This window comes from Aulonocara stuartgranti (genome assembly GCF_965226115.1).
Source record: "Aulonocara stuartgranti genome assembly, chromosome: 22".
NCBI lineage: Eukaryota > Metazoa > Chordata > Actinopteri > Cichliformes > Cichlidae > Aulonocara > Aulonocara stuartgranti.
In genome coordinates, this window is record NC_138957.1 from 16,311,580 (window position 1) to 16,333,794 (window position 22,215).

At 39.7% G+C, this 22,215-nt stretch overlaps 3 protein-coding genes and 1 long non-coding RNA gene across 9 annotated transcripts; 2 read left to right on the forward strand and 2 right to left on the reverse strand.

Annotated features, from left to right (window-relative positions):
• Positions 1–1,314: 1,314 nt before the first annotated feature.
• Positions 1,315–5,547, forward strand: LOC309698420. The gene is made up of 2 exons (XR_014274097.1): positions 1,315–1,714; positions 2,906–5,547. It is a non-coding gene; the product is annotated as an uncharacterized lncRNA (long non-coding RNA).
• On the reverse strand, positions 4,997–11,516 carry tra2a (transformer 2 alpha homolog). Of its 2 annotated transcripts, none has more exons than XM_082520845.1 (9): positions 11,327–11,516; positions 9,789–9,922; positions 9,509–9,674; positions 8,854–8,907; positions 7,414–7,602; positions 6,635–6,750; positions 6,265–6,390; positions 6,110–6,180; positions 4,997–5,949 (listed from the first exon to the last, which is right to left on the reverse strand). In XM_082520845.1, the coding sequence occupies exons 1-9, from the start codon at positions 11,360–11,362 to the stop codon at positions 5,939–5,941; spliced, it is 903 nt and encodes a 300-aa protein (XP_082376971.1). In that variant the 5' UTR covers positions 11,363–11,516; the 3' UTR covers positions 4,997–5,938. The 2 variants fall into 2 exon arrangements, with proteins under 2 accessions (XP_082376971.1, XP_082376972.1); XM_082520846.1 differs by having other exon boundaries at positions 11,217–11,516.
• Positions 11,517–12,174: 658 nt separating this feature from the next.
• Positions 12,175–16,840, reverse strand: ccdc126 (coiled-coil domain containing 126). 4 transcript variants are annotated; one of them, XM_082520859.1, is made up of 4 exons: positions 16,495–16,840; positions 14,890–15,108; positions 14,182–14,771; positions 12,175–13,992 (listed from the first exon to the last, which is right to left on the reverse strand). In XM_082520859.1, the coding sequence occupies exons 3-4, from the start codon at positions 14,417–14,419 to the stop codon at positions 13,748–13,750; spliced, it is 483 nt and encodes a 160-aa protein (XP_082376985.1). In that variant the 5' UTR covers positions 14,420–14,771; positions 14,890–15,108; positions 16,495–16,840; the 3' UTR covers positions 12,175–13,747. The 4 variants fall into 4 exon arrangements, with proteins under 4 accessions (XP_082376985.1, XP_082376983.1, XP_082376984.1 ...); XM_082520857.1 differs by having other exon boundaries at positions 16,474–16,840; XM_082520858.1 differs by lacking the exon at positions 14,890–15,108.
• Positions 16,841–17,100: 260 nt separating this feature from the next.
• fam221a (family with sequence similarity 221 member A) lies at positions 17,101–19,048 on the forward strand. 2 transcript variants are annotated; one of them, XR_014274111.1, is made up of 6 exons: positions 17,101–17,259; positions 17,450–17,623; positions 17,701–17,891; positions 18,001–18,070; positions 18,196–18,328; positions 18,865–19,048. XR_014274111.1 is itself a non-coding variant. In XM_082520924.1 (6 exons), exons 1-6 carry the CDS (start codon positions 17,108–17,110, stop codon positions 18,966–18,968), a joined length of 828 nt encoding a protein of 275 aa, XP_082377050.1. In that variant the 5' UTR covers positions 17,101–17,107; the 3' UTR covers positions 18,969–19,048. The 2 variants fall into 2 exon arrangements, 1 of the variants encoding a protein (XP_082377050.1); XM_082520924.1 differs by having other exon boundaries at positions 17,997–18,070.
• The last annotated feature ends 3,167 nt before the right edge of the window (positions 19,049–22,215 follow it).

Sequence of the window (22,215 nt, forward strand, 5' to 3'; positions counted from 1 at the left end):
CGCTTTCATTCATAAAATTGTGTTAGATGAATCGGCGTGACGGGTTAGTTAGAAGTAGCCAGAGAGCAACAATGTCAACTACAAAAAAAAGTTACACAATAGCAGTAACTTTCATCTCATTCTCCTTTAAATGCATGGTGTTTTTATTATTATTATTATTATTATTATTATTATTCTTTTATTTTAACTCATTGTAAGCCCGTGTTTGACTTGTGGTCGTCTTATTTTGAAAAGTATTTTAAGAAAGAGTTAGAAACGTGAGTGCAGGTGGGTGTAGTCGTCTCTGCAGCCCTGCAAGTGGCATTACAAAAAAAAGAGAAGGGAACAAAAGCTTTTCTCTGGAGCTGAGGTGATGGCACCGCGTCTCTGCAGCGTCTGCTAATGAACAGGCCAAGGTGTGCGTGTCCATGTAAAGCAGGTTACAAAGGGAGTGTTGGCCCTTCAGCAACTGGCTCACAGACCGGGGCCATGGCTGACTCGGTGGGTCTACTTCTCTGCTGCTGCTGAACAAACACACCGAGCTGTCTGATTGGTCGAGAAGGCTGTCCAATCGGAGGGCCGCAAACCTGCTCCGCACTACTCCTGCTGGCTCGGCCTCAACGCGCTCATTCATTGGTTCCCCGGCTCGACTATTCTATATGAATCAGCGCGCCAATCACGCATTTCTCCCCATGTTTGCCCAGTTTGGCTTTTGTCATGGGTTGAAGCATGAAGATGTAACGAAACACGCCAGTGATTCAATCCGAGGCGCTTTGCATAAAAAAAAAAATACCCTCTTTAAAACTTTCCGAGAACTTTATGTTGTATTTGGATTTATAGGGCAACCCTTAAATAGGTTAAACGATAAAGGCGTGAAATAGGGTTTAAAATTCAACTTTAGGGCAACTTTCTATCGACTTTTAATCGTTTCATAATTTGTTACAAGACCTGCTCCCCGAAAAGTTTCTTATTAACTTATTAGTGAGTGCTTAGATCTCTGTAGTCTTTCTCCTGTATGGATCTATATGAGGGTTATTTAAAACCAGGGTGCTTTCCGTCGGCCTAGTTAAACTCATACAATTTTTTAAAACCCCGTTTATTAGTCGTTAACCATTTCCACTCCTCATGAAATAACGAAACGCACACGGATGGGGGTCGGTGTGAATGCCAGCTCTGCCAGCTGGGCAGTGTCTCAGAGCTGGTAGTCTCACAGGCTGAATGTATAGAGACAGCAGTCATGTTAAGTTGCTCTCCAGTCTCTGTCGGTTTAAATGAGCCAATGCATGGCTGCAGTCCGCGCGCGCGCGTGTGTGCGTGTGTGTGTGTGGCTGCAGGCTCTGCAAGAGGAGTAGTGAATGTATCGCTGAGGAATGTACAGAAAGTCTGCCCGCCCCCAGCTTCAGGGCTCCTCGCTATGGACAAATTCCATAGGGGGCAAAACTGACATAAAGTTTCAGACTAGACTGCATCCTATGTGGGAAGATTTTCTGCGGTTAATGTCGGTGTAGGAAAAGAACTGACAAAATCGATCTGTTTAATCACAGTGTAGGACATTTCTAGAGGGAAAGTCAAGGAGGGAAAGAAGGGAGGGAGATTGTTTAGGTTAAAAAAAACAGAGAGAGCTTATAGCCCAACTTTGAGCTGGCCTCGCTCCAAGATATAGTCTACGTCGCCAAGCGCAAGGCTCTTTCACAATCCTATTTAGGCTACAGAGAATCAAGGATTCTGTTTTCCGGTGAGATTGCTTTATTATGTTTTTATTTATTTGTTGCGAGGCGATTCGCATCTTTGACAACATTGTCGTTCCACGTGAGTTTTAACCATTTAATCCAGTTGCTGACCGCTTCGGACAAGAGTCAGGGAAGACTGTGGTGAACGCCATGTTGAGAAGAATCTAGAGCCTTACAGTATCATTAACTAAAAGCAAACAATGTCCTTAACGATGTTAATGCAACTGCGTTTTTCTTTTTTTCCTTTTTCTGCTCCATACATGTGTTTTCTATTGTCATCAAGTGCTTTCATGTAGGCTCCAAAAACCCTTAAAAAGGGCATGTTTATTCCACAGATTCTGCTTTGAGATGACACCCTTCATCTCATTAGAAAATGGCGGTTTGTGCCCCCTAAAGCACATGCCAAGGAATATTTCTTGCAGCAGTTAAATGGGGATAGCCATAGTCTGCTGGCAAATTAGCAAATATTCCAGAAAATATCTCTGTTATGTTCTTTTAAAAAGACGAATAATCCCAGAAAATAGTCTGCTCTCTTTTTTTTCTCGCTTTCTTGTCTTACACACCCTTCCCCCCCCCCCCCCCCCCCCATACACAACTTAAATCTTGGGAATTTGTGTGGAAAAGTTTCTTCTTCCTATGCCATCAGTAGATGATAGTACTGCTTATATATGCTGTTGTTTTAAATGAAATAATCATTCGTTTTTTGCTGGAAGAGGAGGGGAGGTTTAAAAAGCGGCCAAACGTAGCTGCCGTCACACGATTGTTTTGTTTCAGTTGGCAGCAACTGTTCCTTTATTAATTGATCTATTTTTGTAATTAAAATATTTACCAAGTAGCTGATCATTTGGTTATATTTTGAGCTTAGTGCACACCCTTCAAAGCATGGCGTTTGTAGCAGCTGTAATTAGGAATACTTATCTCTTCTTCTTTTTTCTCTCTTTTTAAAAATTGAACATCAAATGGACAAAAATGCACTTTGACGTCATAAACATTTGTTGATTTTTGTGTGTTTCATGTGAACTGAAGATCACTGCATTTTTTTAGTCTATTGTTGTGGAGCCTTTGTGTAGGTTAGCAGCACATGTTGATGCAGCAGGAAAAGTTTTCACGCAGAGTCACATGAACATTTGCAGACTTTGGTATATATTGCAGCTATACTGAACATGCTTTAGCATGTGGCTTTGTCTCTCTTATAGGAAACCTTCCCCTCTGGCAGCTGTTGTTTACTGGTTTCAGCACCTTGATTGATTAGTTACAGTGTGCTACGTGTTAAGAACAATTCCTTCCTTAACGCCAACCCCCCCCCCCCCCTCCAAAAAGCAATGACTTGTTTTCTGAAAGAAGATGGAAACATGATTTGCTGTTATTTGGAGTTTTAACACTTTGCAATTTTGCAATGGGCTTGTGTTTGTTGTGCGAGAAAGTACGTGACTTGATGAATCTTAAGCAGAGTAAGTTGTCCGTTTCCTCTGATTAGAAATGCAGGTGTGACTTGAAAGCATGTGAATATTGAATATTTAAAATAAAGTGATGTGATAAGCATCTGTGACTTTGAATATTTTTGTTCATTAATTTAAGTGTTTAAAAAACAAATCGTTTATGGGCATTTTCTTCAACCATCTAGCTTTTAAATATTATAGATAATAATTAACTTTTTAATTAGTGTGTGGATTCCCATTTGGGTTTAGCAGTCAGGTATAGATGCATGCAAAACATTAAAATGTTTTAAAATGGCTATTTAATTATTTTAACATGTTAATACAAATTAGACTAGTGTTTGTAAAGCAATAAAATACACTCCTAGTGTAATAAAATGTTGTTTATCTGCTGAATTTGTGGAAATCTCTTTAAAGTATGAATAGAAAAATGAATTTAACTTTCAGAAATGTAATTTTTGAAAGCATCTGCTGACTAAGATTAAGAATTTGAGATAATGGTCCAAATGAAAACAATTAAAAGAGGCCGGCGGTATTTATGTAAGACCCCAATTTCCTTAAGAACAGAGCTCACAGAAAAATAGAAATTTTTAGGTAATCAACCACTGTTAATGTATGTTATTCCAAGTAGAAGCCCAAGCTTATTGGTTAAATGCGAAGAATTCAGAAGTACCCCCATCAGTGTTCCTGCTGCCTCTTAACCTTCAGACGGTGTCCTGTACGCTGCAAGCGTCTCCTCCCAGTTTTAATCTAATCACAAAGGCATGTTAAAGCTACAGGTTGCACCTGGTGTAAACCTTGGTCTTGTTTGGTTCAGTTTTATAAAAATGAAACAGTTAAAGTATGCGTGAAGGTTCATGGAAAATTCAGAAAGTTCTACATTTTATGTAGAATCAGTGTGCTGCAATGATTTTGTTATCTTTCTCTCAAAAAAATCTGTGTAGTGTATGTGTTTAATTCTTCGTCTAAACACACTGTTACTCTGAAGCTAGGTATATAGGTGTAATTTATGGAATCCCAATAATATCTCGCTAACCCTTAAACATATTTCCTTCTGGTTCTCGACCCCTGCCATGACACCTGGGTCATAGGACAATTTCAGTGACTAAAAAAAAACCCCCCACAACTGCACATGTAACTATACAATCTAGAAAATGTCCTGGGTTCTCTCATTTCCCTGCACCTGCTCTCTACGCTGAACGCTAATTTGGCTACCACAGGAGTCCGATCAGGAAACAACTTTGTAATTTGCTTCATCAATCAAATGTTTATAGGAACAAGTGTACGTACAAGTGCAAGTTCACTCATGAAAATGTGAAAGTGAATGCTCAGGCACACTTAGAGATGATATAGACAACGATAAAGTGTTGAGTTTTTGACCCTTGTGTCCTTCGAGCTAGTAGTTACCTTGAAATCATAAGAATTATGTGAATGACTAGGAATGAATGCATAACTCTGAGGGGCCCCATGACATGTCAGCAGTGATTATTAACCCCATTTGAATGAAGTGCCTTGTTATTGGTCCCATGGTCTACAGATAAAGGACCCTTCATTCCTTCAGGTTTACTTTTGTGATTATCCGCTGTGTCAAAATCCCATTTCCTCTCAATCTGTTCAAATTTTAGCTGTCTTTGTGGGGGACAGAGTGAGTGATCATGGTGGTTTCATGCATTCTGCAGGGTTGTTGTACCTGTGGCTGGTAACACCATTGTATGCAAAACAAATCTAATCATGTTGTCTCCTTTTCATTATGTAATATCCACTGTCACAACGGTGAAGAAGTTAGTGCATTTTAATGTATTACCCCTCCATGTGAACTTTGTATTTTATTAACTCAGTCGAATAAAAGTCTTGCTAAAAGCCGTTGTGTTTATTTTCCTTGGTGTCATCTTAATGAAAGTAAACTGAATGTATATTGAGGATACACTGTATTTTCAACACAAGAATACAGCAGGCGACTTTAAGTTTGTGTCGATATCTTATCGTGCACACCACCTTGGAATTCATCTTGTTGTGTGAATCTCTTGCTTTCCCACCTCACCCACTCAACTTACAGCATTCACTCCCACCTGTACAACTAAATCCCAACTTCAATTTCATGAACATTAAGTCAGAAAAACACCTTAAACTTTCCGCGGTTTTCATAAATTTGTATTTTCCATACAAAGAAACAACAATAAAAATAAAACAAATTGCAAAACATGATATTAAAACTCTCTGAAAACTTAAACAATGACTTCTTGACTGGGGGAAAAAAAAAAAATTAACTTCTGATGTTGGTAGCACTTCATTTTAACCACCTGATTTAGTTACCATTAAAGTTATTTAGTGTCAAAATTAACACTCGCATTAATTTGTTATCTTTATACACACAGAGTGCATCATTAACACAGGCTGCAAAATCCAGTGTCATTTTTCTTTCCCCATTTTTTATACAAAGTTAACAGTGATGAGTACAAGAAATCTGATCAACCATAAGTGAGCAAAACACGTGATCCGAGCTCCAGAAAATGAAGGAGGAAGGAAAGATGGAGGTCTAATAATGAGGCAAGAGTAAGCCACAGGTGCTGATTTCTGTGCTCAAACTCAACACGGATGCATCCAAAGGTCTAAAAATTAAGACATTTCATGTAAACAAGAACTACTTTAAAACTCAAGAGTTCTGCAGATATAGACATGCTTAATCAAAATGTTTCCCTCTGAAACACTTTGATGTACCACACGCAAACACACACACACACACACACACACACATCAGTTATTGGAGGGATGCTGAATGTTGAAAGAAGCAACTCAGTAACGGCCTGCAAAAGACAAGAAACAACAAACATTTGTGTTAATAAATGGCTGAAGTCTGAAGTGCAAAAAGACTGATCATCATTTGACCAGAGAGTTAAGCACAAGAGATGTGTTCGAACAAGTGCAATAACCAGCTTTTTGTGCACCACTTCTCTTCACACTTACGTGGGCTGTAGGAGCGAGACCGTGAGCGAGACCTGTATCGACTGTAGTACGGTGATGGAGAGCGCCTGCGACTGCAAAAAGACAAAAGGAACTTGAAATGCGTCTTCTGCCATATAATACTACAACACTTTGTACTCAGAAAAATTAGCGCTCACCTATATCTGTAGTCGTACTCATATCTGTCGTAGCGATCATAGCCGCGGTCATAATATGACTCTCTTCCCCTTCTGCTGCTGCTGCCGCCACCACCGCCGCCACCACCACCGCCGCCACCACCATTGCTGTAAAAATGTAAAAAAGTTAATTAATTTAAAAAATAAATACATAAAAAAAAAAAAAAGTAAAATGACTTCTGAGAAACTTGAGGGGGAAAAAAGCACCATGTTAAGCACAGACAATACTGCATTTAATCAGTATGACTCAGAGGTGCATTTAAGCTTCATGGAGCTTTTAAATGGAGCTCCAGTGTCATGCAGTAGGTTAAGGAAACGGGTATCTAAGATTTGACACAAATGCTGATCTTACTGTGTAGGTCGGCCCATGTAGATTCCTGGTGTAGGGGTATGGGGACGTTTAGTAATGGAATAATCCACTCTGATGCGCCTCCCATCCAGCTCCATGCCATTGGCTCGCTCCATTGCCTGGGAACACAAAAGGGAGGAGAATACAAAGATATTGTCAGACCACTGTAAGCTCTTTGGTAAAAATGTATTTAAATAATGAAGGCCCACCAATATTGCACACTGAAACCATCTATATTAGACCCCATGATTGGGTGGTGAGAGAATGTAAAGAAAGGCTGACACCTAGTGGCATATTCAAGTAATCACACCCAATTTTTAAGAGAAAAAAAAAACAAAAAAAAACAACTCTCTGAAGAAGCAAATCTAAACAACTGGTAACAAAAATGGAGAACTGCCTCTTTTTGGACTTTTTGTTTTATTGGGGTAACTGTGAAATAGTCCAGAAACATTAGGAACTGTAGCCAAAACTATTTTCATTTTATGGGGTAAACATTTTTTCTTCTGGCAATTTTGATAATGTTTGTTGATATAACGAGCCTATTTCTGCCAACAATGTTTTTGTTTTAATCATTTCCATTCTTAACTCAAAATTGAGATAGATTTCAAAAATTTTCAGTCAGATATCTAAATAACATTTTTAAAGATTTAAAATAGTAAATAAAATTTAAAAAACGAGATAACCTGAAAATACAATATTACAATAAAAATAAGTTGCTTGCATCAAGTCTGAAGACCACTGGGCATCTGATCCATAAATAACACCCTAAATATTTTTCATACCTCTTTAGAGTCTTCAAGCCTCTCAAAGTAAACAAAGGCAAATCCACGGGAGCGACCTGTGCGCTGGTCATACACCACGTTGACTCCAGCCAAAGGACCGTAGCGTGAAAACACCTCTCTCAGGTCACGCTCAGTCGTGTACAGGCTCAAACCAAACACCCCCAAACACGTGCTCGGATCAGGGTTCGCCTGGAAAGGTCAGCGATAGGGGTAAGAGTTGATGACGTAGCTTACCACATCGACCCTTGTAATGGTTTGCATACAGAATATATTTAATGAATTTATGATGCCCCCCCTCACCCTCCACCACATACACACAGGATCACTTTACATACTTTATGCACAGATGCTAGAAAAAGGTCTTTCCCTAAAACCCAGCACAGAAAATAATCACTAATAAAATACACTAAATCAATTAATTTATAACTGATGCAGCTGATGCTTAATAGTTGCTTTGGACCAGTTTTGCAGCTTATGGACAAAATACTGTTTCACCTACACTGGATACATGCTCTCACATTGTAACTTTTGACTTATAACTGAGGCAGTTATTGAGTTGCTTTGAAGGATATAATCCATATAATTTATGTTTGTATAATGGGGTAACAAAAGATGATGAAACAGTAGCACAATAAATTCTCAGTGGGTAAACTATGACAGCTTTAATAACCCCTTAAACTGCTTTCAAAAATATGTCACAGGGAGAGCTATGTATACACACGTGCTATAAAACCTTTTCACTTGCCTCATGCTTGCTCTGTTTTGTATTATTATATGGCCCACATAAAGCAGCTGTGCCCTACAAATATTGAGCTTAAGAAAGCTAGTTAAACATGGTGCTGCAAGCACATGTCAGCAGATGAGGAACCACTGAAACACATTACTTTTAGTGCATATGGCATAAATATATACAATATCTTTTTACTGATCTTTTTACTTTACCAGGATTTTACATTTGAATCTTTAAAGTCACTTTAAAAAAAAAAAAAAAAAAAAAAAAGGCAGGGCACTTAGTATATCATTTGATCTGCTCAAAAATTATTGTCAAACACATATAGCACATTGTACTTTATATGCATTAAAACTGCACACACATCAGAAATCATCAATTACTGGAGCAACAAAATAAACATACAGTAAAGAAATAGTGACAGCATTTTTTTTAAGTACTTAAATGTTAGTTGAGGCCTCTTTTCCACTGGAGTTTCAAAATATAACTTGATTTATTAGGTGACCTAATACTTATTGTAGATAATAAAGGTGACGCTGGTTGCAAACCAGCCACAGTGTCCACATACATCAAGTTATTTGTATTTTTAAAAATTTCCCTATGATTATTTATGCATTTATACCTCATGCAGCACTGCAATGAGAGTGGTAACTTTGACCCACACACAACATTACTTCACCCCCCCAAAATATGTCAGAAGGTCCACATACCCTAACATCAGCACCACCGCCATGACTGTATGCTTCTTTTGTGAAGTCATGGCTCTGTTGATATAATGAAAGGGAGGGAAGGTTTATCAAAGGGATTATTAAATGTCATGTCAAAGCGGATTCCCACCGCATTTACCACAATCAACTGATAACATAAAACATATTTTACACAACAATATATTTTTATAACATAACGCAATGAGAACACTTCTCTGGACTGTAAAGACTTTTAATTAAACACTTCCTGTTAAAACAGTTGTAATTCCTAATAACAATTTAAAACAAACAAACAAACAAACAAACAAACAAACAAACATACATAATATACATACTGAAAAAATAAACCAAAATGACAAAACTGTTTTGTTGAGATTAGCCTGAAGCCTCTGGAAACATGTAGGTGCGCTAAATAAAAATGTGTCATGTGTTGAGTGAAATGTGGTGTGAAATTCACTTACAGGCATGGCCTCCTTTAAAAATAACCCCCCCAAGCATTTTGAGCGTATAAATTTTCACTTTAAGTATATCGTGCAGTATATATTCATGTCCTCACTACTTACTAGCTATGACACACAATAACCCAGTCTTTACAAGTCTGATTGTGAATGTATACGTTCTTTACCTTTCCTTCCACAACATCTTGAGTTACACTTACCCTACTGCCGGTGTGACGGCGCCGGTTTGACATGGGGGACGTGCTCTGGCTCTTCTTGCGCCGGTATTCAGGGCTGTAGGAACGAGAACGGGACTTCCTCCGGTGGGAATAGGACCGAGAGCGTGAACGGCTGTACCGGCGGTTTGAGTGCCGTCTAGAACGAGATCTAAAAATGAAGAAGTAGTAGTGAATTCAACACAAGAGAAGATGGCAACATTTAGGATAATCAGAGTGTGTGTATGTGTGTGTGTGTTTTGGGAAGGGTGGGGGCCAAGCTTACCTGGATTTTGACCGAGACCGTGATCTGGACTCGGAGTGTTTGGAGACCCGGGATGGGCTCGGAGAGCGAGACCTGCTCTCCGACTTGACCCGAGCTGGACTCCCACGATCCGATTTAGATGGGGAGCGTGACCCCTATTGCCATAGCAGTATGTTAACAACCTTTACTCATTCAAAATTTATTTATTTATACAAATCACAATAAGCAGTCAAATAAAATGGAAGTATCACACAGAGTACACTTATCTAAAATGTGCAGCCTATATACTGCGGGAAAAAGGGTTAGTAATCATGTAATTTCAATAAATGAACCTCTGTGTGGCATATTATTAAAATATCAATATTTTAAAAAATGTACATGTTCACCTGGACTATTAACACGGGAAAAAAAAAACATGCATTTTCTTATGTTACAGAAACGGAGCATGATAAAGAAAAGACATTTTGACACAAACAATATATTTACTTAACCTAGGGACACATTCATTCTTCCAGATTCTTTACACGCTACTCCCTTCTCTGAGGATTTCTATCCTTCTTCATTCTTCTTTTTTCAGTTTTCTCATTTTCTGATTCCAGGTCTGTTTCATTTTAGCCATTACACTGCAAGCGCGTCTATCTGACACCATTCTTCCGGTACACTTCCTCCCTTTCCAGCTCTATGTTCTGTTCTGTATATGTTTTCATTAGCCTTCTTTTATCTTGAAAATTTTCTTCATCATTCTTGGATAAAACTCTTCAAATCCTTCAGGTTCAATAACCTTAATGAAAAAAGAACATTCAATGAAATTAAGATCAGAGTGTTTTAGCAAAGGAGAATATCGTGAATGAAATGAAAAGGAAAACTGAATGCATCATTACATTTACAGTGCTGCTTCATTAGGTTTGAATAACCCAGAATTTATGCAAATGAGCAGAACAATGTAACATATGTGGGAATAAAAAGAGCTTAAATGAATTTTCTAGCAATGTTTCAACCTGATAAACCAGAGAATGAACGCTGAGAACGAAGAGTGGCTTAGGACTAACCCTCATACACTGACACAAAGCAGTACTACAGACAAAAAAAAAAAAAAAAAAACGTAAGTGTGCAGAGCTATCCGCACAAAAGGACGCTAGCATAACGTAAGAGATAACTTGTGATTCCTTTCATTAACGAATGAGTCAGGTGCACTCAATTAAACTCACACTGCATGAAGCCAATTTGCACACACCAGTGTTTTAACACTGGTTATTATTTTAAGCCAACTAGCTTGCTAGCTAGCGCCTGTTAGAAGCAGCCTTGCTAGCAGAGCATTAACCTTTCACATTAAAACAGGTATTAGCATAGTTTTCTTCCGTTAACTTGAGGCATTTCTCTGCCTCTGTCTGAAAACTGTAACGCAAGCCGATGAAGCGTTGCAGGTTATTTAGAGTTAGCACACATTACCATTGGCTAGTAGTTAGTGTATCCTAACAATGTTCTTTACTGAAAGCCACACGGAAGAGAAAGGGAAGAAAGGAAGATGTCACCGATATCATTCGACGGGAACTACTTACCCGCCCTTCATAGTTTCCTTCCTCGAGGTCACTCATTGCTCGGTATAGCTAATAAAAGCAGTTATTTGGACAAAAAATAAGCAAGTGGGCTTATATGCTACGTATATTTTCTGGTCAGTAGCTAGAAGATGGCGCGTAACGTAGGTTGCTGATATGCTTATGAGCCGCAGGATCTGACGTCATCTCCCACGCCCCCCCCTTTCGACATAAAAAAAAAACATGGCGAACACACGGAGAAGTTGTAATGTTCTTTCACGGACCATTAGTGTCGCGGAGAAACATTAAGATGTTGTAGTACAAAGCAACGCTGCCACACAGGATAAAGTAATTTATTGTCAAGGAGAGCAAAATTTCTCATTGTAGAGAGTGAGAGTTAAGATCGTTGGAGGCAGAGTAGAGGCTACAGTCACGTGAAGAAACATGATTTTAAAAAAAACATTTAAATGTTCAAGAAGGACCTGCTTTGTATTTCAGTGCTGTGCTTCTCTTTATGTCAGAGGACAGGACACAAACTTACTGGTGATCTTTTTTTTAAATCATGATGTTAATTTGCAGGTGAATTACACTTCCGCGTCAGATGTACACCATAATCGGAACCCCATTTTAACCTTACGCCGGAACCTTCTGTATAACCTGACGTACTCCTCACGACAAACGTAACTACAGGTCAACGACTTGAATGGCGACAAAGGTTGCGGTGTAGGTATTAGGAGCTCCCGGTTGCAAAGTCAGTTGTGCCAGATTTTCCGCAGAAGTCTAAATCACACTTTACAACCCCATTTCCTAAAAAAGAAAAAAAAAAGCTCCACCAAATACAAGTTACAAAAAAGACAAACGTCCAGCTGCAGTTAAATATTAAGCAACTTTATTCCTGCAGTGTGACACTTTAGCTTGAGGTCATAAAATAAAGTCCACGGGTTAGCAACAAAGTTGTTTTCTACATTATGCTCCTGGAGTTGTCTCTTCTTTCCTTCTTCATACACATTGGAAGATGGTGAAGTTTTTATTCTACTTCTCAATAAAAACATGAACAAATAGTAGTGCTCTTTTTGTTGTATTTAAATAAAGATTCCCAGACATGCATTATACCTAGTACTGGACTAAACTGCATTTTTCTTTTAGTGTTGGACTAGGCTTTCTGGGAAGCATGCTGCTACTGCTTAAATTTTTTTTTTTTTTTTTTAAATCAGTTATTTTACAGTTTGGGTTTTTTTTGTTTTTTTGGAAAATAGGGTTGTGTGAGTAAAGACATCTCCCATCAGGTCACCACCTTATCATTTTTACTTCATTGCATCATGTAGCAAATTAAGGCCGCGCCACTACTCGATTATTTAGTCCTGTGATCGCCACATACTGTTAAGCTGAAACAAAGCTGCTTTAACTGCCTTATTTTTCCTCACTTTTATTCTGCCACTCATGCTGTGTTTTGTATAATCCCCCTCCTGCCAAAAAAAAGGAAGAAATGTTGATAAAAATGTTGCAAATCCAATATACCGACCAACAAGTTTTTCTTTCTTGGTGGACAAACCAGTGTTAACTATGCTAAGAGCACAGGTCCAATGCAGATGATTTAATTTTAAAAGGTTTCTATAATCACAGTGCACCATGAATATGTGTAAGCAGTGAGTCACTTATCCTAACAGCATTAGTGGGCTAAAAACTCACTGCATATACATTCAGTCTCTTTGAGCTACTGGATTTGAAGTGAGACAGAGCAAGCACACACACTCGCACGCATTTACAGCGGCAAATAGGCATCATCCCATGATATTCTCCATACGTCTCACAGCAACAGCACATACACATTTATATTGCCTTCACATGGAGTGCAAATAATATTCTTTGGATTTTTTGTTACAAGAAAACTACCTAGTTAATTTTGCCTTAAAACCTCATTAGCTGTAAGCTAAAGGAAGAATCTTCAAGTTCTTTAGTTCTTAGCAATCGTGGCAGCAAAAAACTAAAACTGTATTCTAAGCTATCATACATGTACAGCATTTTGATATGTTGAAGTAGTACTGTAACTTGTTGGCGATGGGAGCATTTTAAGCTGGTTTTATGATTAAGCATTTAGAATTCAGGAACAGTTTCAAGCATCTGCTTTTGGCATATACTTAAACAGTCACCTTACATTTGAAAAAATAGGCATAATAGTTTCAGCAATGGAAATACAAAACAAGAAAAAGATGTGCTGGAAGTATTGGTACAAAAAAATGAAATAAATATCAGCATTGAGAGACTAAAGAGGTCCTCTTTCTTCTGAGTTGGATGAATATTTCTGAGACACATTCCATAACTTAAGCTTCTGGGCATCCATAAGAATCCCTGCAGCTCTTTATTTATCTGATGTTGCTTCATTAGCAATGAAAGATGTAAAACTTGGTGTGCTTATTTAACAAAAAGATATAATATTTGGCCTTCTTAATGTGGTCGGGCCCTATTAGGTATGTGTGGATGAAGGCGATATGTCCCTGGGTGACTTCCAGGTTTCTCCTGCTGCTTCACAGGTTTCTGCAGGGCTACAGGAGCAGATGCAAGCAGGCCCCCTGCTGTGTGGGAGCTGTTTGTAGAGGAGGAATTGACCACCAGTTCAATTTTCCCCTCCAGTTTTACAAGCCGTGTCAGAATGTCATCCAGTAACACAGCTATAGTCCTCTTCAGGTCAGCTATTTGAGTAAAGTACAGAGAAAAAGACAGAAGGGGGAAAAAAAATCAGTCCTTGAGGCTGCTTTTCTTGCAACTATGAGACACACTTGTCATGTAGGTATTAGTAAAATATGGTGCAATATCATCATACTTTCCATTTAAAAAGTATGGTAATATTGCACCACTTCTGAATTTTTCTAAATTCTTACCATATCCTGCCATGGAGGTTCCTTGTGGCCCACCTGGTGCATTCTGGTTCTCTTCTGTCAGCACTTTGACATATCGCCGGCTTAGCTCCAGTATCTTCTCACGCAACTCTGCACTGCTCTGATGGCGAGGCTGCTGCACAGTGTACCTCAGCAGCATAAGTCCCCATGCCAGGCCAAATGCCAGGAGTAGCATACTCAGCTTCTGAGACATGTTCCTACGCAGTAGTGCAGCCAGCATGGTACTGTGGTGAAGGGGAAAGGTGGCTATGAATGCCCGGTCTGAGGCTGAAGGTCTTGAGTTCTTTGAATTTTTAAACAATCAGCTTGACAATGTAGCAGTTCCTGCAGGAAACAAATCCTGCTGTCCTTAGTCAAACAGAGGTCAAAGCTGTCAAAGTCTGCTGCACATCCTGCTCATCGTGAGGGGATATGAAGAAGTCTGGAGTAACAGCAGAAGCCAAGAAGTGTAGCCACAGACATCGGCACTCAGGGGTGTTTGGAAAGGTGCTTGGGTTGCAAGATGTGTGAGACCAAATCACCAATGCAGACTGGGTTTTTAGGCAGGGGATCAGCAGACATGGCTGAAAATGCTTTAAAAACAAACAAGAACAAGAAAAAGAAGACAACAGACAGAAATAACAACATTAATATAGAAGGAAAAACATGCTTACATTAGGGATGCAATGAAAAATCTGACAAAACAATTACTTTAAACACTGCAGCAAAACTCCCTCCCACAATCCAAAGACATGCAGTTAGTGAGATAAGGTTAACTTGTGATTCTAAATTATACACAGGTGTTAATGTGAGTGTGACTGATTCTCTCTCTCTCTGTGTGTTAGCCTTGCTTCAGACTGGCGACCTCCCCAGGGTGTACACCATCTCATGCCCTATGGTAGCTGGAATAGCCTCCAGCCCCCCACGACCCTAATAAGGATGAGCAGAAGAAAATGGATGAGATGGATTTTTTTTTTTTTTTTTGCAGTGCTGCAATGTCATGATTAAAAGAAAAAAAGCTTAAACCCATTGCAGTCTCATTTTTGTTCATCCTCTAAATTTGTAAGGGCTCACAATGTTTTTAAACACAGAATGAGTATTTCTGGGTGAGTTAATGAAAGCACAACCTCATGTGAATTATCACATCTATCTTATCATTAATAGCAAGGTTTCCTGAAATACCTTGTTGTTACTAGTGACATTTTCCCCCTTTTACTGCTTTTGGTTACAAACACTAAGCTACAAATCTCTTTCAGCCCTCTTAGCCCAGAAACCTGATTACTAGTTTAGATTTCACCGTACCTACTTTGCAGCTCCAAATAGGGGAGAGAGAAACAGACAGAGGGCATTCATACCCCAATCCCACAATGGGCACAATAGTGACAAATAATCTGCAAGCGCACTGTGCACAGTCAAAGCACATTAGACAATTTCTCAGCTTTCACAACTTTGTCACCAGGTTCATTTTCTGAAAAATCTCTTGGGTGAGGGAGTGTCACTTCTTTTTGTGAGGCTGGAGAGGAGATGGTGATTGAGCAGATAAATTATGAAAAGATGAGTAACACAATCTGTTAAGTGATGCTTCTCATACACGCAAACATGTCCTTTCTGTGACCTGGGCAAAACCAGTTATCAGCAAATACAAACTCAACTAGGAAGAAATTCTTAAAGTAACGGTATAAGTAAGTCAGGAAGTGAGACTCTTGTCATGACCGGACCATAATTTCATGGAAACACAAACGTTTCAGACAAATAATCTTCCACCTGGTTAGAGGACTGTTTAACACAGCGTGCCTAATCGGGCGCATGGCTTATCGGACTCCTTACCAGCCATTCACATCTATCCCAGAAGTTAAATATTGACCACAACAGCTGTCGCATGTCATCTGCACAGGCAAACAACTGGCAGGGTCAGCGAATGGTTCAATTGGGCGACAGGTGCGCAATACCGAACTGTCAACAGTGCTTGGGTTTTACAAAAAAACAAAATACAGAACTTACTGAACCTGTTTATCACCTAGCAGAATATAAAATAAACATGTTTAAAGTAGATTATCCAACCCAGCACTGAAAACGAATCCAAACCACACGTGTGCTTCGTTTCTGATAGGCATTTCGGGACATTTGTTTTTAACTACTTAACAGTCACTGAAGCGGTTTCCAACTCTGTCGATATTTCACGTTAGCTCGACATTTCTGCTCGCCAGCACTGAAACCATACAGTCAACAGCGAAAAGGGAAGGTAAACCTTTTTCGTGTCCCAAAACCTTTCAAAAAACACACATTTCAACCCACCGTGTTATCTGGGAAACTAACTTGAACTGAAGCGGAAATTTGCAGGCTGCAGATAGGCAGTGACGAGGCGACTGTGAGCTCCAGCGGCTACCGGTGGCTGACACTGAATGATGCTTGTTGTTTGGCAACCCAGGGCTGTTGTTGCTGTGTTGTGAACGGCACCCTCCCTTTGTTTCCGTTAACGAAAAGTTAGCTACCGAACTTCGAGTGAAGGTGTCTTTTCCGGCTCAAAGTCATTCCGCCGCCTTCCGACACAGCCTCGAAAAACCGACGAGGTCTCTGTATGCAAAAGTCGGCAGCTAAATTCCAAGCATGCAACTGCGCTGAATGTCATGGTTCCACTGGACGTCTCGTGCATGCGTCAGTGCTATTGAATTATGGGAAATGTATTCATACCCTACTTATCGTGGTGTATCGCCTCTAACCAAATATTTTATTGAATTACTTTCGTTTATCTACGAGTATTATTTAAGGGGAAACCTTTAAGTAACAATGAGTTTATTCCGTAAAAAAGAAATCATACGGCATATTGTAACGTTCACGACGATAGCAAGCCACAAATCCGTCATTGCTTTGTGTGCGCGTGTGTGTAGTTCACCCTGCGCCCATTAGAGGGAAGTCTAAAACCATCTCCATGGCAATTTTAAAACTGGTTGTAAACACAAAGAGTAGCTACTGTGCAAGGAGCGAGCTACAGCTACAAGTTAAACCCTCTAACAACATGGAGAAAATAGATCTCGATCAATCCGCTTTAAAAGCAGTTGATGACTACTGGGAATACAGAAGGTTTGTTTGGCGAGTGTCTTTTGACTGATGGTTTTGGGTTTTCAGTCACCGTCACGTGACAGCTTTTGCCAAAGTTAACATAGCGACTATGCTATTACACTTAGATAAGCTCGTATTATAGGAAAACAAGGAATATAAATAGATTTAACTGTATGTAATATTATTCCTATTGGTGGTTCGTCTTCTGAAGGATTGTGGGTGATGATGATGGAGAAAAGCTCTTCACTCCAGAGCAATATGAGGAATACAGGAAGAAGATGTTTTCTCAGCGACTTAAAAACCGGTTATATGTGAGCTATGGAGTGCCTGGGGGTATTGACTGTAAGCTGATTGGCCCAGAAACACAGTGCTTCTGTGCACATAGGTAACACATTCCTTTATAACTCACACACTCAGACATCCTTCTCTCTTGCACATGCTCAGTAATGAAATGTAATCCAGGTACAAGCAACATAAAACAGACTGGGAAGTGGTTCCCTCTGAGCGACCCCTGGCCTTACCATGCAGAGTCAAGGGATGCTGCTGCCCTGCCTACGAGTACGTCCCTCGGCTTGGACCAAACCCTGTGCGCTGCAGGTGTAAACACTTACCTCAACATCACAGTGAAGCAGCAGGCCACTTGTGCAAGTCTTGTGAGTCTGAAATCACTACATTTTAAAACTGTATTACAGGTTTACTCCACTCAGTGTGAACTCCAGCACCTATGTGGACTCTTGTTCTGCTGACTTTTTTATCAGGCAGTTCTTGTTCTGGATTCCAGAGTCCCTACACCTGTGGGTGTGGCCAGCCCAGCTCTGAACACCAGACTCTGGTAAGACAACTCAAACATCAAACATGTTTTCTTCTTGTTAAAGAAGCAGATGCTAGATCTAGATTTCTATTACTCTGCATAATTTCAAATAAAACTTTATTGTGTTTGCTCTATCTTCTTGGCAGGTTGAGACAAAACTGGAGAGGCAGGCACGCGGTCAGCCTGTGGGCAGGGATGTCCCTTATGCTGCCATGGGTGGGCTGACAGGGTTCAGCTCCTTGATTGATGGTTACCTAGCTTTGGAAATCAGTGGCTCAGGTAAGACTATAACTGCATATAACCTTTTTGTCTTTCTTCCAAGGGAAGCAAAAGTAGAGATCCGTTTTTACACATGTATGGTTTAACACCAACACCCTATAAGCACTAAGACCATTAAAGCCCTTTTTTTAAAAATCTCAGGCTCTTTGAATTATAGAGTGAGGGATTTGGTGATCCAGCCTTTGCTAGGGTGTTTTTGGATGCATTCAACTGTATGTACTGTTAGTTCCATTAAAGCACATAGGAGGGCAGCAAAGTGCAGTGGAGTGTCAGTGTTGAAACGAAGAAACCTGCAGTGCTGCGATTTGTTCATGAAAAGTGAAAAGTGTAGAGTAAAGACTGTGTGTGGTTATCTCGATTTGGAGTACAGCTGTGTGGACACAAAAATATATGTCTTTCTTTTGATTATAGTACAGTGTGTAAAAAAGATTCAAACTTTATGCAGTGGACTGATTACTCCATAATTTTGCATATATTTTGCAATGACACCTCCTTCCATACATGATTTCCATACTCTCTGCTGTATTTTTTTTTAGATCAAGAAAGCCCTCAGCAGAGCTGCTCGGCATTAAAGACCAACCAAACATCAGCTAAAGCATCAAGGTTTGCTCTCTGTAAGAGAGGGACCAACAAACAATAAAATACAACATCGGTTTGTGTGTATCCATAGGATAATGAATATGAAATACTCAATACATACATATTTGGACAATGCTGAAATTGTTGTCATTTTTGGGAGATTTTAGATAAAAGAAAAAAGCTTTAATTCAAGGGTTTAACAAAAGTCCTGCATTGACTGATTAAGAATTACAGCTGTATAACTAAATGGGGGTGTGGCGAAATGCGGATTGTATGTGGATTGCAGGCAGTGAGTAAGCATTGTAAGAATTACAGCCATTTTTATACACTATCCCCCATTTACAGAGGCGTAATTAGATAAACCTGTTATGAAACGACTGTATGCAGGCAGGAAAAGGACCCAAAGTGCAGACTCCGGACACAAACGTTCAGCACAGCTTTAATGCTGAACTCAAAAGTGTAACAAAACTGAGACTACAAAATACACCTACACAGACAGCACACACAGCAAGATACGAGTAGATCATGACACTGACAAACTGAAACACAGGGCTTAAATACATAGAGGGAGCAATCAGGGAATGGGCAACAGGAGGGAAACACAGCTGGGGCAAATCAGGCCTAACGAGACAAGGGGAAGCAAAACCAGACACATTAACATGAGACATGGACTTTCAAAGTAAAACAGGAAACATAACACAGACTCACAGGCAAGCACTATAACAAAGGGAACAGAGACGTGGGACCAGGGCAGACACAGACACTGACTGGACGTGGGGATACTGCAGACAGGGGAGACAGCAACTATGGAACACAGACAGAAAACCAGAACACTAAAACTCTAACCAAACCCCACCCAGAGAACCTAAACTAAGAATAATCCTAAAACCCATAAAGCAAAGCTAGAATATAATGAAATAACAAAATCAAAGAACCAAGAACACAAAACACTGGGTCGACGACCCAGGGACCCTAACAAAACCAGCATAATTTGAAATAGGTTATTTTTAATACTTCTGTGAAAATCCTGCGCAGTCAGTGACTGCCTGAAGTCTAGAACCCATGGAGATCATCAAATGCTCTTTTTCTTGCATGAGATGCTCAGTGACCTTCTGTTGCTGCTTTTGGGTGTATGTGCTTTGAGTTTGGTCTTCAGAAACTATAAAACACACTCTGTTGGGCTCAGATTGGATGACTGGCTTAGTCATTGAAGAATATCCCATTTCTGTGCATTGTGAAACTCTTCGGTTGCTCTTGCAGTATTCTTTGGGTCATTATCCATTTGCACTTTGACATGGTGTTCCAGTTTTGCAGTATTTGGCTGCATCTGTGTACACAGTATAGTCCTGTAGAAAGCTACTTTAAGCTGCAGTCTTATTCACAAGAGGTCGCCACAGGGGTAGCTCGCATGTTTGATTCGGCAGATTTTTTACCGTAGGTTGGCCTTCCTGATGTAACCCCAAAGGGATTTGTGTCTCCCCTTGGGATCGAACCAGAGATTTCCCGCTTATTAGGTGAATGTGTAAACCGCTTACTGCTATATTTAGATTAAGGAATCCACAGGCTATGTTTGCAGCCTGCACTGTGCATACTATCTGCATACAGTCACACCCTCATTTCTCTGCATATGCTATGGCTGTAATTTACAATCAGTTGATGCACTACTTTTGTTAAACCCCCTGAATTAAAAATCTGAAACTTTGAAAATCTGCACATCACATGTTGATTGTTTGATTTAAAATCTACCATGTGTGCAGAAGCAAGACTAAGGTTAAAAAAATGTCATTGGACTGCAAAGGTATGCCTTTTTCAGAGTTGAAGAACAAGCAGCTTGGTTCAAAGTGAAATCATTTCAGCTTTCACTGAAAAGTATGTCTTTGTCAGTGTCGTGACAAAGTGATATAATCAGCTGTCAGCAAAAGCTGTGACTAAATCCCACCATGCAACTGAACAATTACTGACAATACAGTATATCGGTTCAGTCAAAGAGCTGAGTGGGGGAACCACTGGCAACATTATTACGATGATCCAGATTTTGACACACTGTTTTTGTGAACTTTTAAGAAGACGAAACAATGCTTTATCAAGTAGATGTTGTCTGTTTTATAATGCTGTTTGTGCTGCCATGATGCATAAACCACGGTCCTCTTTATTTGGCGTCTCTGCTGAAACTCACAAGTGTGACTATGATGGTAAAAATTAAGATATGATGTATAATAATGGATTGCATTTATATAGCGCTTTTCGAGACCCTCAAAGCGCTTTACAATTCCACTATTCATTCACTCTCACACTGGTGGAGGCAAGCTACAGTTGTAGCCACAGCTCCCCTGGGGCAGACTGACAGAAGCGAGGCTGCCATATCAGCCCCTCTGGCCATCACCAGTAGACGGTAGGTGAAGTGCCTTGCACACAATGACCGAGACGGTCCGAGCCGGGGCTCGAACCGGCAACCTTCCGATTACAAGACGAACTCTTGAGCCACGATCGCCCTGAATGACTAAATTATTTATTTAGTCATCTTCAGTTGAATTATTATTAAAGTTATTTAAACTCAAATTAATCCAAAGGTCAACCTTTTTAAAGTATATAAGACTACAATTTTCCTAAAGTCTGTGTGTAATTGTATTAAACAACTGTGATCTCAGCAGTGGGCAAAATAAGTGCTATTAAGTTTTGTTTTGTTTTTTCCATAATCAAGCAGCCCTGGCAGCTTTCTCAAGAGCCACTCATCATCTACACGAGTGAGAGACTGAAGACATTTGTAACAGCAAACCAAAGATGAAAAATACAAGACTAAATTAAAACCTGCTCAGCTATCATTTTGAGTTTTACTCAATCACCATCATAACATTTTTCTAAGATTTGGAACCTGTTCACCAGCTATCTTTTTTCCTAAACTTTTCCACCCGTCTATCTTCTTCCAGTTTTCCTATTCAGGGTCATGGGGGCCTAAAACCTATGCCAGCTGTCATAAGAGGAAAGGAAGGATGCACCCTGGACAGGTCGCTGATCTATCACAGGGCCAACAAGTTGAGGGTTACGACCATTCTTGCTCACATTCACATCTATAGCCATTTTATAGTCATGTGAAAAAGAAAGTTTTCTCATGGGTGGTTCTTCTTTGTTTGAAGAATTTAAGGTCATTGTTTTCTGTGTGTCTTGATTGCTCTCTTAAATTGTGCCTTACAATGTTGCTTCAGCTCAAGGAGGTTTATGGACATTTGTATATACATAGCTCTTTCAAGGTCCAATGCATTTCACTCAGGTTCAGACCTGAACTTTTTACTGGACTACTGCAGGATCTT

What these genes read in the sequence shown, in the direction of transcription:
- ccdc126 (XM_082520858.1), bottom strand. Translation starts at nt 14,419, where the DNA reads ATGCTGGCTGCACTACTGCGTAGGAACATGTCTCAGAAGCTGAGTATG. An exon ending in AACCTCCATGGCAGGATATG is followed by an intron (nt 13,993 to 14,181) that starts GTAAGAATTTAG and finishes TTACTCAAATAG; the next exon opens with CTGACCTGAAGAGGACTATA.
- fam221a (XM_082520924.1), top strand. Translation starts at nt 17,108, where the DNA reads ATGGCAATTTTAAAACTGGTTGTAAACACAAAGAGTAGCTACTGTGCA. An exon ending in AGGCCACTTGTGCAAGTCTT is followed by an intron (nt 17,892 to 17,996) that starts GTGAGTCTGAAA and finishes CTTTTTTATCAG; the next exon opens with GCAGTTCTTGTTCTGGATTC. An exon ending in TTTGGAAATCAGTGGCTCAG is followed by an intron (nt 18,329 to 18,864) that starts GTAAGACTATAA and finishes ATTTTTTTTTAG; the next exon opens with ATCAAGAAAGCCCTCAGCAG.
- tra2a (XM_082520845.1), bottom strand. Translation starts at nt 11,362, where the DNA reads ATGAGTGACCTCGAGGAAGGAAACTATGAAGGGCGG. An exon ending in GGCTTGAAGACTCTAAAGAG is followed by an intron (nt 6,751 to 7,413) that starts GTATGAAAAATA and finishes TTGTGTTCCCAG; the next exon opens with GCAATGGAGCGAGCCAATGG. An exon ending in GAGTACGACTACAGATATAG is followed by an intron (nt 6,181 to 6,264) that starts GTGAGCGCTAAT and finishes GTCTTTTTGCAG; the next exon opens with TCGCAGGCGCTCTCCATCAC.